General features: G+C 39.0%; 1 protein-coding gene across 2 annotated transcripts in view; it reads right to left on the bottom strand.

Annotated features, from left to right (window-relative positions):
* TM2D3 (TM2 domain containing 3) overlaps positions 1 to 17,743 on the bottom strand; it is a 23,599-nt gene extending 5,856 nt beyond the window's left edge. The window contains exons 1-4 of one of the 2 annotated variants that reach the window (XM_045286349.1): positions 17,653 to 17,743; positions 17,160 to 17,249; positions 11,491 to 11,648; positions 588 to 762 (exon numbers count right to left, since the gene is read on the bottom strand). In XM_045286349.1, coding sequence (XP_045142284.1) covers positions 588 to 762; positions 11,491 to 11,648; positions 17,160 to 17,249; positions 17,653 to 17,743 — 514 coding nt within the window. The remainder of the gene's footprint in view (positions 1 to 587; positions 763 to 11,490; positions 11,649 to 17,159; positions 17,250 to 17,652) is intronic. The other variant, XM_030884478.2, reaches the window with a different exon arrangement.
* Between the last annotated feature and the right edge of the window lie 36 nt (positions 17,744 to 17,779).

Here is a 17,779-nt window from a genome sequence, read left to right on the forward strand (position 1 = left end):
CATGAGCCCTTGATAGTTTATAAATGGGTATTTTGTCACATCTTGCCCCGTCCCACGTCTCTCCTCATCCACTCCCCGGCTGTCCGTCCCCCAGGGAGGAGGCCACACACAGCTCCATGCAATCGGTTAATATTCTTATACAGTATATTATAAGAGTGATTCGGTAAACAGTTACAGCGTTGGAAACCCTATGGGGTAGTTATACTGTCTCAAATGTTTACTATGAATGGGGTTTGACTTAGCAGTATCAGGTTTCCTAACAGGTATGCTAAACACTTTATATATTTTTCCTTTTGTTTGATCAAATAATACAGTTTAAAACACAATAGAAGAAAAGCATACGAGGCAAATTTGTTCTAGTCAGTAAAGTTTTAAAAGGCAGAATGGTTTAAAGACTTATAAACTGAAAATTTTCTGTATGTCACTCCCCCTCTTTTTAATCAAGGAGGCATAAAATAACTAAAAGGCTGCTGACAAATTCTGATAATTTAATTCTCAAATCTCAGATTAAAGTTCCTTTAAGTAAACTAACATAGACAATGTTTTGATCACACATGTCCTGAAATTCTGTCTGAACTCTGACTTACCCAAGCAGTGAATGTGGTCCCGAACTGTACAATTAGTAAGATAGCGCTGCCGAGAACAGGACACTGTCATGCAGCTGGTGGAGTTGGCACACTCATAATCTATTTCTGGAAGCTGCCAGCAAAATCTGCAAGTCATATTGATGAGGAAGTTCTTTTGGGATTTGAAATCTTCATCCTGTATACCGAAAAATAGAGTTACTAAATCAGAGGGCAAGAGTTTAGTATGGAAATAAAACTACAGTCACATGACCTAAAACTTCTAACACCTAGTACCAAATGTCAGAAGAGGTATGAAAACAACTCGTATGTAAAACAAGCATATTCGTAAGACTATATATGCAAATATTATATCTAATAAAAGAAATCTAGATAAATTTATAAGAAAGTGCTAGCAAAGAATATTTCAGATAACACTACTTAAAAAAAAGTTTGATTGGCATATCATTCACCTATCATACAATTTAATAGTTCAATCATATTAAGAAAGTTGTGAAATCATCACCACAGGAAATTTTAGGATATTTTCTCCTATCTCATATTCATTATTGTTAGCTCACTTCCCTCAACCTCATCGGCCATGCCCCCTAGGTAATTATCACTCATACTCGTGTATAAGCCGAGTTTTTCAGCACATTTTAAAGGCAGTTTTTGTGGTAGAATTAGGTGCCTCGGCTGATAGCCGGGTCAGCTTATACTCAAGTATATACAGTATTAGTTCAGTTACTGTCTCCTGGATTTCATATACTACAGAAAATCATACAAAACACAAACAGAAAGGGGGAAAACTGGCAAAATGGAATATCTCAATCAAAAAACAAGCAGAAAATATTAAAAAAGGAAACAACTTTAAATTGGGCCAAAGATCACATGATAAAATGTTACATTCTAACCTAACCACATCTGACACAATCAACTTTACAATGTTTTTGGATACCAATGGTATCTGCATCCCTGAACAATGGTCAGAAGGGATTCACTGGAGACTTAATCCAGATGGGATCCTCCAAATGGATTTTGGGCTTCCACTGTTATCCATAGCTTGGGTGCTCACAATTTAAACTCTGAAACTATTCCCTCCTTCAGGTTTGGGTTTTATTAGTTACAATTCTTGGTTCAGACAGGCTGGTGGGCTTCTTTGTGGAGCTTAGTTGACCTCTCACTTAGATGGCTACTTATTTGAATACAACCATTTATGACCCCAGACACTAACTATACTTTGTGACTTTGGGCACCATCTAGTTTCTTCACTACACTTTGCTGTAGCATCCATATCTTCAGTGATCTCTGATGAGGGTGATTATCTAATATGGCCATGATATAAGAGCTAATCGTTCATAGACTAGGACAAGAATTAAGTGTAATCCCAAAGTCCATTCACATATCTAGGTTTATATATGTCTCTGTTCACTTTAAATACATCATTATCACTTTATGACAGAGAATATTGTAAATCATTCTTCTGGGGCATATGGTAATTCTACTGATAGTATCTGGTACAAAACCTAAAACACTGAGAAAAGGAAATTACAGATGTTTAGGCCAGGTTTTCAGCCAATACATTAATTGTTGACTTGTATAGATTAAATATTTAAGTGAATGAGCATTACTTACACAACCAATGGGGGTTGGTTATAGGGTAAAATTTTCAATAACACTCATTGACAAAGGCAGAACCATACGTATCCCATACTAATACAAGTCATAAGAAGCAATAATAAACCTGCCATCAAATTGATGCCACTTTACAGCAGCCCTATAAGACAGACAGAACTGTTCCTGTGAGTTTCTGAGACTGTAACTCTTTACTGGAATAAAAAGGCCTGTCTTCTCTTGAGGAGTGACTGGTGGATTTGTACTGCTAACCTTTCAGAATGAACCCCAACTCACAACCACTTTGGTACCAGGGCTTCATTAAAAAACTAAGGAGGTGGGGGAAAGGTAGTGGTGTTAACAAATCCAGGGACAAGGGAACAAGTGATCCAAATCAGTGGTGAGGAGGGTGTAGGAGGCCTGGGAGGGTGTGACCAAGGGTGATGTAACCGAGAGGAAGTACTGAAAACCCTAATGAAGGCTGAACATGACAGTGGGACAAGAGGAAAGTCAAAGGAAATAAAGGAAAGAGGTAGGAGGTAAAGGGCATTTATAGAGGTCTAAATAAAGGCATGTTCAAATGTAAATACATTTATATATGAGGATGTAGAAATAGATATATGTGCATATATGTATAGATTTAGTATTAAGGTAGCAGGTGGACATTGGGCCTTCACTCAAGTACTCCCTCAATGCAAGAATACTCTGTTCTATTAAACTGGGGTTCCATAATGCTCACCTTCCCAACACAATCGCTGAAGACAAAGCAGGTGCATAAGTAAATGTGGTGAAGAAAGCTGATGGAGCTTGGCTATCAAACAATATAGCATCTGGGGTCTTAAAGGCTTAAAGGTAAACAAGCTGCCATTTAACTCAGAAGCAACAAAGCCCACATGGAAGAAGCACACCAGCCTGCATGCTCACGAGGTGCCAAAGGAATCATTTATCAGGCATTAAAGAACAACAAATCATATCATTGTATGCTCACCTCCCGGATATGATCAGTTAAGACAAATGGATGCATAAGCAAATGTGGCGAAGAAAGCTGATGGCTATCAAAAGATAAAGCATCTAGGGTCTTAAAGGCTTCAAGGTAAACATGGCGCCATCTAGCTCAGAAGCAACAAAGCCCACATGGAAGAAGCACACCAGCCTGTGCAATCACGAGGTGTCGAAGGGATGAGGTATCAGGCATCAAAGAACAAAAAATCACATCATTGTGAACGAGGGGGAATGCGGAGTGGAAACCCAAAGCCCATCTGTAGGCGATTGAACATGCCCTTATGGCAGGGTCAGGGGAGGACACGAGCCAGTCAGGATGCAGAGTAGCTATGATGAAACATACAACTTTCCTCTAGTTCCTAAATGCTTCCCCTCACCCTCCCCACTATCATGATCCCAATTCTACCTTACAAATCTGGCTAGACCAGACGATGTACACTGGTACAGATAGGAACTGGAAACACAGGGAAGCCAGAGTGGATGATTCCTTCAGGACCAGTGGTGAGAGTGGCAATACTGGGAGGGTGGAGAGAGGGTGGGGTGGAAACGGGGAACCGATTACAAGGATTTACATATAACTTCCTCCCTGGGGGAAGGACAACAGAAGGCTAGCACTTTGAACCAAAGTGCAATGACCATCAATTCTGTAACACTGGGATAGCAGTCATCTCCTTCTTCTCATACTACAGCATTTCAGCATTAAATCCAAGGGAGTATATTGGTTCCTTAAATCTACTGCAGTGGAGTTTGAGGTAAATCCCAGTTTGTGTAGTTGGGTTTCCACATCAAATCTTCTTGTTCACCCTATGAATGATATGGGGTGCCTTGAAAGGGCAGAGTCTAAAGCAGTGGTTCTCAACCTTCCTAAGGCCACAGCCCTTTAATACACTTCCTCATGCTGTGGTGACCCCCAACCATAAAATTACTTTCATTGTTACTTCATAACTGTAATTTTGCTACTGTTATGAATCATCATGTAAATATCTGATGTGCAAGATGTATTTTCATTGTTACAAATTGAGCATAATTAAAGCATAGTGATTAACCACAAAACAATATATAGTTATATATTGTGAAATATTTATTTCTAGTTATAAATAATGAAATTTTGTCTCATGGTGTAGTGTGGGTAACAGTCTTCACGCAGCATACTCATATGTGGGCTTATCTGATTGCGGGCAGACCCGCCTGGAGACCGATAGAGGAGCGGTGTCTCAGTTCCTAAGACCATCAGAAATGTGTTTTCCGATGGTTTCAGGCAACCCCTGTGAAAGGGGTTGCAACCCACAGGTTGAGAACCACTGGTCTAAAGTCCCAGTAGTTTATAGCACATGGGTCCTAGGTCACCAAGGGCTAGAAACTAGGACAGAAAGTGTCCAATTAGGAACATAGTACCAGGCATATTCTCTCTTTGGGTTCTATGCAAGTACTGTTCAGCAATCTTTCCTGATGGGAGGTTGCTCCACTTGGTTTATCCGCCAACATAAGTGTAAATACTTTCTCTGGGATATACAAACACCCCTCCTTCCATCTTGATTTGAATTTCCAGTAGGATTATCTGTTGATTTATGATTACCTTAGCACAATGTTGGATAGCCACAACTGAGTATTCCCTCTCCCCATATCTTGATAAACTGACCCCAGATGAGGTGAAGTCTCTACTGTTGAAGTAGTTTTTAAGATGTACAAATAAAGGTTCGTGGGCACTAGGCAGACGCCCTAAAACTATGAAAAACAGAACGGGAAAGAATGATGGACCCTTTAAGGGATATGGGGAAGATTCAGGAAAACAATGGAAGATATTCAGAAACTTAAAAACCTCACCCCCAAAGGAATCCCAGAAGAAAACCAATGAGATAACAGAAATACGCAACATGGTAAAAAGACCTGAGGAATAGAATGGAAGAAAAGATAAATCAAATGAGTCAATTAAAAAGAAATTACTCTATGACTACTGCCAACCTGGAGAGAAACAATCAACTAAAAAAGTAAAATAATCCAAAGAAAGCCTGAGGGAGATGTGGGACACTATCAATTTATCCAACTTCAATGATAAGGAAAATCTTGAGGCTTGCTAGAGAAAAAAGAACAGTCACCTACAAAGAAAAATCAAAAAGGATACGCTGGGATCTCTCAGTGGATACTATGTAGACGAGAAAACAATGGAGTAATATATAGCAAACGCTGAAAGAAAAACTGTCAACCAAAAATCCGATATCCTGCAAAATTATCCTCAATACAGGGGGAAAATAAACGTATTTCTAAATAAGGAAAAACTAAAGGAATAAGTATAAGCAAGACCAGCATTACAAAAAAAGATACTAATCATATCACTATGGTCAGAGAAACAGCAGCAGTAACACACAAATCCCGGCATTATCACAGCGGACAATACCACCCAGAAAACAATACAATGAAAACAGCATCAAAACAACACAGAAAAAGGAGTTATCAATACACCAATAAATCCACACCATAAAAAGAAAAAGCTACAAAAATTAAATATAGCAAAATGACAGCAAAAGTCCACATTATCAATAGTAGCACTGAACGCCAATGCATTAAATGCACCAATCAAAAGACAGAGTAACAGATGGGATTAGAAAACAAGACATATCTATATGCTGTCCATAAGAAAAATACCTTAAACTTCACAGATAAAAACAGACTAAAACTCAAGATGGTGAAAAAACCACCAAGCTCATAGCTACCATTAATAAATACTGGAGACAATCAAGGAATTTGATAAAATGGGAGGATACAAGATCAAACAGAAATCAATATATTTCAGTATACCAGCAAAAAGAACTCTTGAAAAAACATCAAGAGAACTATCACTTACAATAGCCACACAGAAGATGAAATACTTAGAAATAAACCTAACCAAAGAAATAAACGACTTCTATAAGAAAACTACAGAACTCTCCTACAAGACACCAAAAGAGACCTACACAAATGGAAGAATTTCCCGCTTAAGGACAGGAAGACATAATGTAGTGAAAATGTCAACACTGCCTAAAATAATCTATAAACTCAATGTAATTCCAATCCAAATCCCCACCTAATTCTTTCAGGAAATGAAAAAAACTAATTTCCAACTTCATATGGGGAGGAAAAAAACTCAGAACAAGCAAAGAACTCCTCAATAAGAACAAAGTAAAAGACCTCAAAACTTTTTACAGAGCCACAACAATAAAAACAGCCTGTTATACCAATACAATGATAGGTACATAGGCTAAGGCACAGAACAGAAAAAACAGAAATAAAACCATCCACCTACAGACAAAGACCAAAGTATAATAAATGGGGAAGAGATGCCCTCTTCAACAACTTGTGCTGGACAAACTGGATCCACGTCTGTAGAAGAAACAGGACTCATACATCACTCCATGCACAAAAATGGACTGAAGACCTACTATGTAACCCCCACAGCTCTAAGAGAAACTTGGGACAAACGTAAGGGCCCTACTGTATGGCATACACAGACCACCAACTATAACAAAAGAAGCATAAACAACACACACAAAAATAGATGCCTTGGGCTTATTAAAAATAAGACACTATATGCAGATCAGATTTCAAAAAAGAATAAAATGAGAAACCCAGATTGGGGAAAAAACCATCTAGCAAAAACACAACAGACAAGGGACCAATCACAAAAACATATGGAATTCTTCAACATCACAAGAAGAAAGTAAATAACCCATTTAAAAGGTGGACAAAGGACATGAACAGAGAATTCAACAGAGAAGACACTTGAATAACTAACAAACACATGAGGAAATGCTCAAGATCACTAGATGCAAACCAAAACAATGAGCCATCACCTTACTCCCACAACAGTAGCCCAATTAAAACAAAACAAAACACAAGTAACAAATGCTGGAAAGGGTGTGGTGAGATTGGAACTCTCATTCATACACTGTTGGTGGGATTATAAATGTGTACATTCACTGTGGAAACTGATATGGAACTTCCTGAAATGACTGTGAATAGAAATATCATCCAACCCAGTAATCTCTCTGCTGGCCATATATCCAAAAGAAATAAAAAAACACAGACACATGCTCTCCCATGTTGACAGCAGCAAGGTTCACAATTGAAAGAAGCTGAAAACAGCCCAAAGGTACGTCATCAGTTGAAGAACGGATGAAGAAACTATGGCACATACACACAATGAAATACTATGCATCTCTGAAAAAATAGTGATGAAACCACAAAACACCTTATGACTTGGAGAGACATGAAAACTATGATGTTGAATGAAGTTAATCAATTACAAAACTACCTCCAGGGGTGGCCTCACATGAAGTCAGTTTCCCGTGTACAGAATAGTAATTCCCTCCATACAGTAATTTTCTACAGGCACCTTAAATTAATAAGCAATCCTACTAATTAGTGAACTTTACTGGGACATTAGATCAAGAGGAGTGTCATATCTGTATTGATGGGGGCAACTGTACTTCTGATTGTAGGTGAGCCGAGTACGGTACCCAGCCATTAAGAAAAATATGTAAATTTGCTTACAGAGACTCTAAGGGAAAAACAAGCCCAGTATTATTGCTAACTGGGCACTTCTGACCACATTCCCAACCAACCTGATGACCCAAGCAAGGTACTATAAATAACACATACATTAGATTCTGCCTTGCTGAGGTACATTACATCCTTCATAGACCACATCAGAAGGACCTGAATTGGAAACCCCAACAGGAGAACTGGGACTTTATCTTAAATTAGCTTATAAAGAACCAAGGAATGGAAATACTTCCTTGAATTTTAAGCTAAACTCCCATAGTGGAATAAGATCAATAACCAAAGATCAAGAAATTGCTGGACTTTGGGTGGGCTTGGACCTAAGCTCTGAAGGTACCCCAACGAATGGTAACCTTAGAGTTGAAGGCTTAGACCAAGATATATTTGCTGTTTTCAGGCTCTCTCTACATTTATGTGACATGTGTTAAGTTTACCAGGCATGATCCAGCCTTCATATAAGTGTTATGGTAAGTATTGCCTTATCTTCAATCCTCACAGCATGTAACAGTGTCCACATTTTGAAGGTATACAAGACGTATCAGAGTCTGCTGCTAAGAAGTTCTACACATGTATAAAACCCTTTGCTCAACAATGCTTTGCCACTGGCTAAAATAATGTTACTACAAGTAGAGTGTAATTATGCCTTACACCCCATGGGGAAGATTTATGATATATTACAATAGAATATCACATCTCCAAAAGGAAAACAGGGACTTACAGAAACAATAGTTGGGATGATTTTGAGCTCTCGCTTGATTATAAGCATAAACTAAGAACAACCAGTTCTTATGATATGGCCTTGCATGGCATTTATCCTCATGAGGAGGCTACTAAAGTAATGGATGCCAAGCAAGAAATCAGATGATGCCAAACTATCATGAGAAATAAAATCTGGGGTCTTCAAGGCTTGTCTCAAAACAAGCAGTCATCTAAGTGAGGAGTCAGCTAAGTTCCCAACAGAAGATGTAAATAAGATCCAAACCTGGGAGGGAATGGTACCAATGCCTAAATTCTAAACACCAAATATGCAGATGATAGTGGTAGCCCAAAATCCATTTGCAAGGTCACTAAGTGGATTGAGTCCCTGGTAAATCCCCAATTCACAGAGACTAGGAAAATTAACAAACCTATTATCAGACAAAGAACATTATAAAGAAGATTTTAGCGGCTGTACTTGTTTGCAGTGGAGCCCAGGTAGTATAGGGGTTATTTGGGCTGCTATCTACAAGGTAGACAGTTTGAAAATACCAGCCACTCCTCAGGACAAAGAGGGGCTTCCGAGTCTGGGAAATTCAAAGGGGCAGTCTTACAGGGTCACTATGAGTAGATGGTAGTGAGTTTGAGACTAGAAATTATCATTTTGTAATCTGATCTCCCTCTGGACCCAATGTGAATTTATTCTGTTTTTATATTCTTTTCTTTCTCTTCGATTGATGTCTTTAACTGTTTCAGAAGGTCATTATTGGTGGGTCCTTGTTTGTAGTTTTCCATTGTTTTGTATGTTTATCTCTACAGAGAAACTGGGATTGGGGGAATTAAAAAAATAGTAGCTGGATTAATGATTTCCTGAGGGCAAAGACAAGGAGGGTGGGAGAAATTGGGAGTCAACATCAATGAGCACATGAAGAAAAGGTTCCCAAGCTGATTTAGCAATGATTGCACAGTTCTTGGTATGACTGAATTTTATGTTAAGTATAGCTCAATAAAATTAAAAGCACACATACAAACTATTTTTGTAATCCACAGGACCACCAATAACTGAAAGGAATGAGTATATTTGTTTAAGATGACTGAACTACAAGTTATGAGTAGAACTCAAATCCCTTTTCCATGAGCCTGATGCTAATCTGAGCCCTAAATTTTTGTAACATCTCTAATCACCATCTGGTCCAGCACTCATGCACGATTACTGCTGTTTCCACTTCCATGAACACTGGCAGTCAACCAACATGCAGCTCACAGATCTTACCATCTACTAAGAAAAATTCACAAGAGATGTTAACTGCTGGCCTATAAGCTTTTGATACCAGAGAACTGGCATTTTTCAATGGAATGTCAATGTCCATTTTCCTACAGATTGCAATTATTTCTCATCTACTTCAAACCTTTACTAATTATGGATATCAAGGCAGTATTTGTCACTTGTTAGAAATATTTTTTCCTAGTTTGCCATTTGTCTTTATGCTTTATTAACCCCATTAAAAACCTAATTTTTACTAGTCAAACTTATCAATTCTTCTTTCTGTGGTTTAAAATTTTTATTACAAATTTAGAAAAATGTTCCAACTTTGGGATTATTTTAATAACTGTGTCTCTGGTCCTACAGGGATTCACTTTCACATTAAATCGTAGATCCACCTAAAATTTACTGATAACTAAACGGATTGATTTTTAACAATATATATATATAGCTCCATAGGCACCCTATTATTGACTGATTTGTTGCCTATCCTTCATTAAAAAGCGGTCACTACTAAAAGAACAGAATCCATATAAAGAAATTATACCTGCTTTATATATACTTGTATAGACTACCTTTAGGAAAAGTTGATCTGGATGCAGCCACTTGTTTTATAAGAGATTAATAACCCCCATACCCAGCTAGTTACAGCATGACCAGAGTAAAATGCTCCTTCAGTACTCATTGCTACTCTATCTTGCTGAGTTTCTAGGACAGAATTCAAAGACAATTGGAGCTAGCTGGATGTCCTCAATTTTCGCAATTTAGCAGCTCTGGGGCTACCTCGAAGGTGCTGTGAAGTTGGTACCCTCAAGCCCTCTCTCTCTAAGACAGCGGTTCTCAACCTGTGGGTTGCAAGACCTTTGGGGGTTGAATGACCCTTTCACAGGGGTCACCTAAGACCATCGGAAAACACAAACATATTTCACAATATATAATTACATATTGTTTTGTGATTAATCACTATACTTTAATTATGTTCAATTTGTGACAATGAAAATACAGCCTGCATATCAGATATTTACATTACGATTCATAACAGTAGCAAAATTACAGCTATGAAGTAGCAACAAAAATAATTTTATGGTTGGGGGTCACCACAACATGAGAAACGGTATTAAAGGGTCGCAGCATTGGGAAGATTGAGAACCACTGCTCTAAGGAATAAAAAACAAACCTCACTGCCATACAGCCAATGCTGACTCATAGTGAACCCCTGTGGATTTCCAAGATTTCTACTCCTGTAACTGCTCACAGGAGTAGAAAGCCCAGTCTTTCTCCCTCAGAGGTACTGGTGGTTTTGAACTGCTGACCATGGGAATTGCAGTCTAGCTTCTAAGACAGTGATTCTCAACCTTCTAATGCTACAACCCTTTAATACAATTCCTCATGTTGTGTTGACCCCCCCAATCATAAAATCATTTTCGTTGCTACTTCCTAACTGTAATTTTGCTACTGTTATGAATTGGGTGTACCCTGTGAAAGGGTCGTTTGACCCCCAAAGGGGTCGTGACCCACAGGTAGAGAACTGCTGTTCTAAGGGCTAGTGACTACAAAAGCCTTGGATTTAAGAGTGATGATAACAGGGCCATTTTTTATGGGAATGAGCTTTTAAATTTTCCAATTTTTCTGCTAATTACTCCAATTTATCACCCAAATAGTGCTTTGAAATGGAATTTTAAAATGTCTGATAAAGCTGACTTACTTCTAAAATATCACTTTCATAATTTTCTCTCAATGACCAAGTCTAAACTGTAAACTTTTAACTGTAGTTTTAAGAGTAATTATTTAAAATAAGTAAGATGCAGTACTTACAACACATGTAACAGAAGGCTTGACTGTGCATTCAAAAGTGACAGGCTTCCCATACACACAGGAGAAATTTGTCTTGCACTCTGCACAGTCAGCTGGAAGTCGGCTACACAAACCATTGCTTGGGCACTTCATCACATAAGGTGGGGTTTCAGTACTTTCTATGCAAGGCGAGAGAGAAGCTTATTCTCATACTATACTTACTTACTGATCAGAATAACAAGAAAATAATCATTTGTAAGAAACACAGTCATAAGCAATGAGATATAAGGGAGACTGCCTATGCTGAGGTTAGGTGTGTGACAACTGACCAGCAAAGAAAAGAATTGGCCCACTACTGCCTCAAAATACAGCTATAACTGTAAAATAAAAGGAAATCTACAGTAAACTGGGAGAGATTTGAGAACTTTATTTAATACAAAATGGAAAATAACACCCTTTCATTAAAATCCTTACTCAAACCTATAAAACCAAAAACTGCCATCAAGTCAATTACAATTCGTAACAACCCTATAGGATAGGACAGACCCATCCCTGTGATTTTCTGTAACTATTTATGGGAATAGAATGCCAAATATTTCTCTGGGAATGGCTGATGGATTCAAATTGCTGTCTTGTTGTTAGCAGCAAAACGCATAACCCACTATGCCACCAGGGCCCCTAAAATAACACAGCCATCAAGTTACTTATAACTCATGGTGACCCTATAGGTAGAAAGAAATAAGAAAATGAAAGGAATGACCATGCCCAGGAGGATGTCCCATATCCAAGCAGAGGCACACAGGATTTGCCACTGAGAGGCCACACAGTACTAGTGGGGTCATTAATGCTACTGCTCCAAGTATATGACTCCTTTATTCTTCATCACATAGACTTCTAAGTACTTATTATGCTCCACTGGAACTGTTGTGATGAAAAAGACAAGACCTATCTCTAGACAAGTGAATTATCACATACTGTATTGTGAAAAGTGCTATGAAGGATTTCACAGTGGACAGTGAAGAGGAAAAAAGCAATGGGGGAGATGTCTGCTTCAGCCAATAGGATCGAAGAGGGGGACTCTTTAAGGTGATGGTATATAAACCTAAAAACTAACAGTAACAAATATTCACCTAAGCAAAGTGTTCTAGGCCCAGAGAAGATGAAGAATGAAGGGTTTTGGGTAGGAAAGAGCTCAAAGGGCTATTCAGCACTGAAGTAAGAAGGGGACAGGTGGGAAAAAGAAGTAGGCAAGCACCACCGCATGCAGTTCAACAGGAGAAAGAGTCTGGGTTTTCATCAAAGTGGAACAGGAGAGTAGATTAATCAGATGTACGCCTTAAAAAAGTAATTTTGGCCATAGGAAAAATGTGGCTATTTACATTTAATGAAAATTGAAGAATCATGACTTTGATTCAAGCAACATTATGCAATAGTGATTTTTATCTATTTGATCAAATGATTGATTGATTGAGGAAGTGCAGAAGAGTTGTATTTCAGATATATTAATTTTGAGATGCCTATAAAACAGCGAAGCTGTTATATATAAAGTACCATACATACTCGAGTATAAGCCGACCTGACCATCAGCCGAGGCACCTAATCTTACCACAAAAACTGCACAAAAAATGTGCTGAAAAACTTGGCTTATACACAAGTATATACGGTGCATATATAAATACGGAGCCCTGTTGGCTTAGTAGGTTACATGTTGAGCTGCTAACTGCAAGATCTGCAACTCAAAACCACCAACTGCTCCACAGGAGAAAGATGAGGCTGTGCACTCACAGAAAGATCTGCATTCTCAGAACCCCACAGGAGCAGTTCCACTCTGTTCCACAGGGTTGTTATGAGTCCAACAACTTGATGGCAGTAAAAGTGAGATATAAATATGAAACAGGGTCTTGAGAAAAGCCATAGCAACTTATAAAGCCAAGCAACATGGCTGGGTCTCATAAAGCCTGGCCCCAAAGGAGCCCTGGTAGCGGTTGGGTAGCACTGTACTGCAAACTGCAAGCAGAAATATTTATAGCCTAAGAACCCTATACAAAGTCACTTTAAGTCAATATCTACCCAATGGCATTGGGTTTTGGTTTAAAAGGTTCATACTGTTTATATGAACATATAATATAACATATAATATATACAGAATATATGTCATTCTGGAAAAGGCAAAAATATAGGCACACACACAAAAAGGGGTTGTCAGACGCTGGGAATGGAGACAGTGGTCACTACAAAGGGGCATAAGGCAACCTGGGGTGGAGTAGCTATGACAGAACTATTTCATCTTGATTATGGTGGCAGCTTCAGCCTGCATGTACGTGCCAAGTCAGAACTATCCATTAAAGAGAGGAAAACGTGTATGTAATATATACTTCAATAAACCTGATTTAAAAAAAAAAGATTCAAAGATGTAAAATATAATTCAGAGTTAAGAGAACTTATATAACTGCGTGCCTGTTGTCTTGCATGGATCATGATGGTGGGAGGGAACCAGGCCTGTTCCTTACTTGTTAACTGAAGCAAACATCAGCATACAAAAATGACCCAGCAGCCACAGCCATGGGTACCTCACACTGATGGTGCTGCTGCTGTTAGGTGCTATCAAGGCGGTTATGACTCACAGTGACCCCGTCATGAGCCATTCTCACAATCATAGGTGTGTGTGTTGCTCTATACATACTACTCTAAACTGGAGTATACTCAGTGAATGAGAGGTCAGGCTTCTGCACACTTAGTCACTAAGTATAACTAAGTGTAACTATACACAAGTGCAATGCCAGAGCCTGCTGCAATGTTAAACCAAAAAATAAAACTCATCGTTAAGTCAATTCTGACTCCTAGAGACTCAAGAAGACATAGAACTGCCCTTGTGGGCTTCTAAGACTATATATCTTTATGGGAGTCAACAGCCTCATCTTTCTCCGTTATAGCAGCCGGTGTACCTCACTAAAGGGTACCTACAGTGTGATTCAAATCCACACACACTACCACAAGAGATAACGAGTTATAGCTCCAGTAACCTTCAAAACACAGTATTATTTTTTGTTGGGGACCAATTTACAAGAGCAGTAAACTGCAACTGGGTTATTCTAGTATCTCCAAGTGCATACCCTTTATGAGAGCTTAAATTAACTTCACTGTATGACATAGTTCTGGGGAATATGGTTAAAAAGTTGCCTTGTTACATGGAAACCTGATGGGAGGAAGGTCTATCATTATCTCATTTTTTATTGTTATGAAGAAATATAGCCATCAGTCTCTAGTGTACCAGAATGGTAAATGCAGAGTTGGAGTTGAGGCACCTGCAACTAAAGGAGAATTCAGATGCCAGTCAGCAGTGTAACTTGGGGCAACACTTCAAGAGCCAAGCACTTTACTGGTTAAAAAAACTCACTGCCTTCAAGTTGATGCCAACTCATAGCTATCTTATACTTAATAAGTGTCCCCAAAGGCTTTGAAAATTAAAGGTGCTCAACCCTAGTGTTGTAGTGGTTACAAGTTGGACTGCAAGGTCAGCAGTTTGAAACCACCATCCCAGAAAGTTAGTCGTGTAAACCCACACCCTGTCCTATAGGGTCACTATGAGCAGGAAATGACTGGATGCCATTGAATTATATATGTTATATAATGCTGGGTACAGGTATGGGCTCAGAAAACAACAACTATCATTTTATAAGATGAAAAACTAAAGCTGAGAGTTGTTGGTATCTTTCCAGAATCACAGAGGGAGTCTGGCAAAAACAGAACCAGAACTATTTCCTTACTTCTTATCTTAGGTTCTTTTCACTTAATTCACCATTTTGGAAATGAAGCCACAGATACTCTCTAATTATACACTCTTTGGAAAAAATTTTGTCATAATTGCACATTGGTATAACATTTATATTAATCAAAATAACTGTCTCTATACTAATAACCTGTTCACAGGGTTGCAATCACTCCCGACTAGCCTACCTAAGTATATGATAATTTTCACTAATTAAGAAAGCCAAAATGGGAATAGTTTTAAAGTGGAAATGGGGTTTTCACAGACATCCAAAATAATCAAGAATTCTTATTATTTTCTATAAAATCATCTACATTTTACGCTCAAGTATCTGCTATGTCCTGAACAATACCTCTATTTTCAGTTCATTGATATAATGGAAACATGGAGGGACGAAACTATGAAAACAAAGGCTCTACTTAGCAAAATATACTAATGCTTGTTTAAAACTGGTCCAACTTGAAGTCATTATACCTACTTCTCACCAACACTATAGGTTCCAAAGTCCAGGTCATTATGTGAAAATCAGCTTCATGTGAAAATGGAGGATAATTTCATCATTATCATTATATAATGACCCAATTATAGTATTAACTCATTATATACCTGACAAACAAAAGAATCATGGTTCAGCCAAGATAACCTACAACCCTAACCAACACACCCAGTGATACTTTCTACTGCTGGATGTACTTCATTAATGCACAAAGTAGGTGGATCGATTTTTTTTCTTTTGCCATTGTTGTAATTGTGAAACGTGGCGCTGGTGAGGAGTAAGTGTATTTTAAATGGGTAAGCCTGATAAATCAGTATATAAAAAGTATTAACACAAAATCCTCAGGTTCAAGAACTAGATAGAAATGCCTGACTAAAAGTTGAAACCCCAAAGAAGCCTCGATGAAATAAAGGACTTCCATGCCTGTGGTTGGTGCTGCCTCCAATTCTAGCAAGGCAAAGTTTACAGCCACTGAAGATCTACTCCTCAGATAAAATGTATAATTCTCTTTCTTCTTTTCCCGAGATTAAAATATTCCTGTCCTTGAAAATGGAGTAAGTTGACTTGCTAGTATTTAACCAGACACTTTTGAAGCAAACAGTTACAGAGTGTCAAAAATCTACCCATTTTCCACTTTGCTTTGCACAGATAACAATCCCACAAAACTCCTTATTTTCTGCCACGTTACTGTATCTGGAACTTGGAATCAGAAAGACAAAATTACTTCAGAAAGTCGAAGTCTATAAAATGCTGATAGTGCAGGTAAAGAAAAAAAAAAAGAAATTCAGGCTAACCCTATCACCTGATAAGGACACTGAAGTTCTAAGGGAGAGTAATTTGTTCAAGGTCATTGTAAAACAATCAGATCTAAACTCATAAGTGTGTGGGTCTCCATGTCATGCCTTCCATTTCACATATGCTTGGGGATCCTTTAAAACCCAACACCAAGAAAACGGTTCAAGAAGTAGAAGGTAGTTTCTGAATGGAAGCATTAGTTGAAAGTTATTTTGATGACTGGATTGGGTAAAATGATAGAAACATGAAATACGGAGATGGAAATTAGGGCTGTGGGGCTGCAAAAAGATATGAAGCAGAATTGTCAAAAGATATTCAAATAAGATGTGGGGCTGCAAAAAGAAATGAAGCAGAATTGTCAAAAGGTATTCAAATAAGATGCAACTGATGTATGGATTATTATAAGAGCTGTAAGGGTCCCCAATAAAATGATCCTTTAATTTTTTTAAAAAAGAGTATTCAAATAAAACTAAAAAAAATGTGTTTCTGCCCTTACTTCACATAATCTAAAAATGATAATATGTTAAACAATGGACATTGATTTTGAATACTAAAAGAAATCTTATTTTGACAAATTAAAACCACTAGATATAAATATGCACATTTACTAGAATAGAAAACATCTAGTACCTGCTGCCCTGGGAACTACTGTGAATGTACGAGTCGGACCCGGGTCCTTTATTGACTGAGCCAGCGGCTGCGAATCTAAATTTAAGGATCCTATAATTAGAGAAACACGTTATCCGGGGTTAAGAAAATCTGGATTTGAGCTTAACACTTAGGGTCTACAGTAGGCTAGCATTGAACGCCTCCCGGCTCGGCTGCTCATCAAACTACAGGGGGAAACGCCAGCAGGGTAAACAATTTAGCTCTTCGGCACCGGGATTCAGTCCTGCTTCCCGGCCGGGTCCCGAGCGCTCGGTCCTCTGGTCTTTGCAGGCGGGAGTCTCAGAAGAGAGGCCGGCCTTTCGGACTCGGACAGGACGTCCAGCACGCGCCGCCCTCCGCCTCGCCACCGGCCCGCGGCCGCCTCAGCACGACTTCCGGCAGCTGGCGGGGGAGGGGGGGTGCTCCCTCCCGCCACTCGGCCCGCAGCCCAGCGTGGACCCCGGCTCGCACTCACCACCGCCCGACAAGATGTAGAACTGCGAAAGGAAGAGCAGCACGCAACCGGAGCGGCACACGGCCCGCCGCAGCCAGGCCGCCGCAGCCATGTTCCCGAGCCACGCCCTTCCGGGCACGCCGGGCGG

This window comes from Echinops telfairi, unplaced genomic scaffold, assembly GCF_000313985.2.
Source record: "Echinops telfairi isolate 266 unplaced genomic scaffold, ASM31398v2 ScPeMD7_7;HRSCAF=31, whole genome shotgun sequence".
NCBI classification, from domain to species: Eukaryota; Metazoa; Chordata; class Mammalia; order Afrosoricida; family Tenrecidae; genus Echinops; species Echinops telfairi.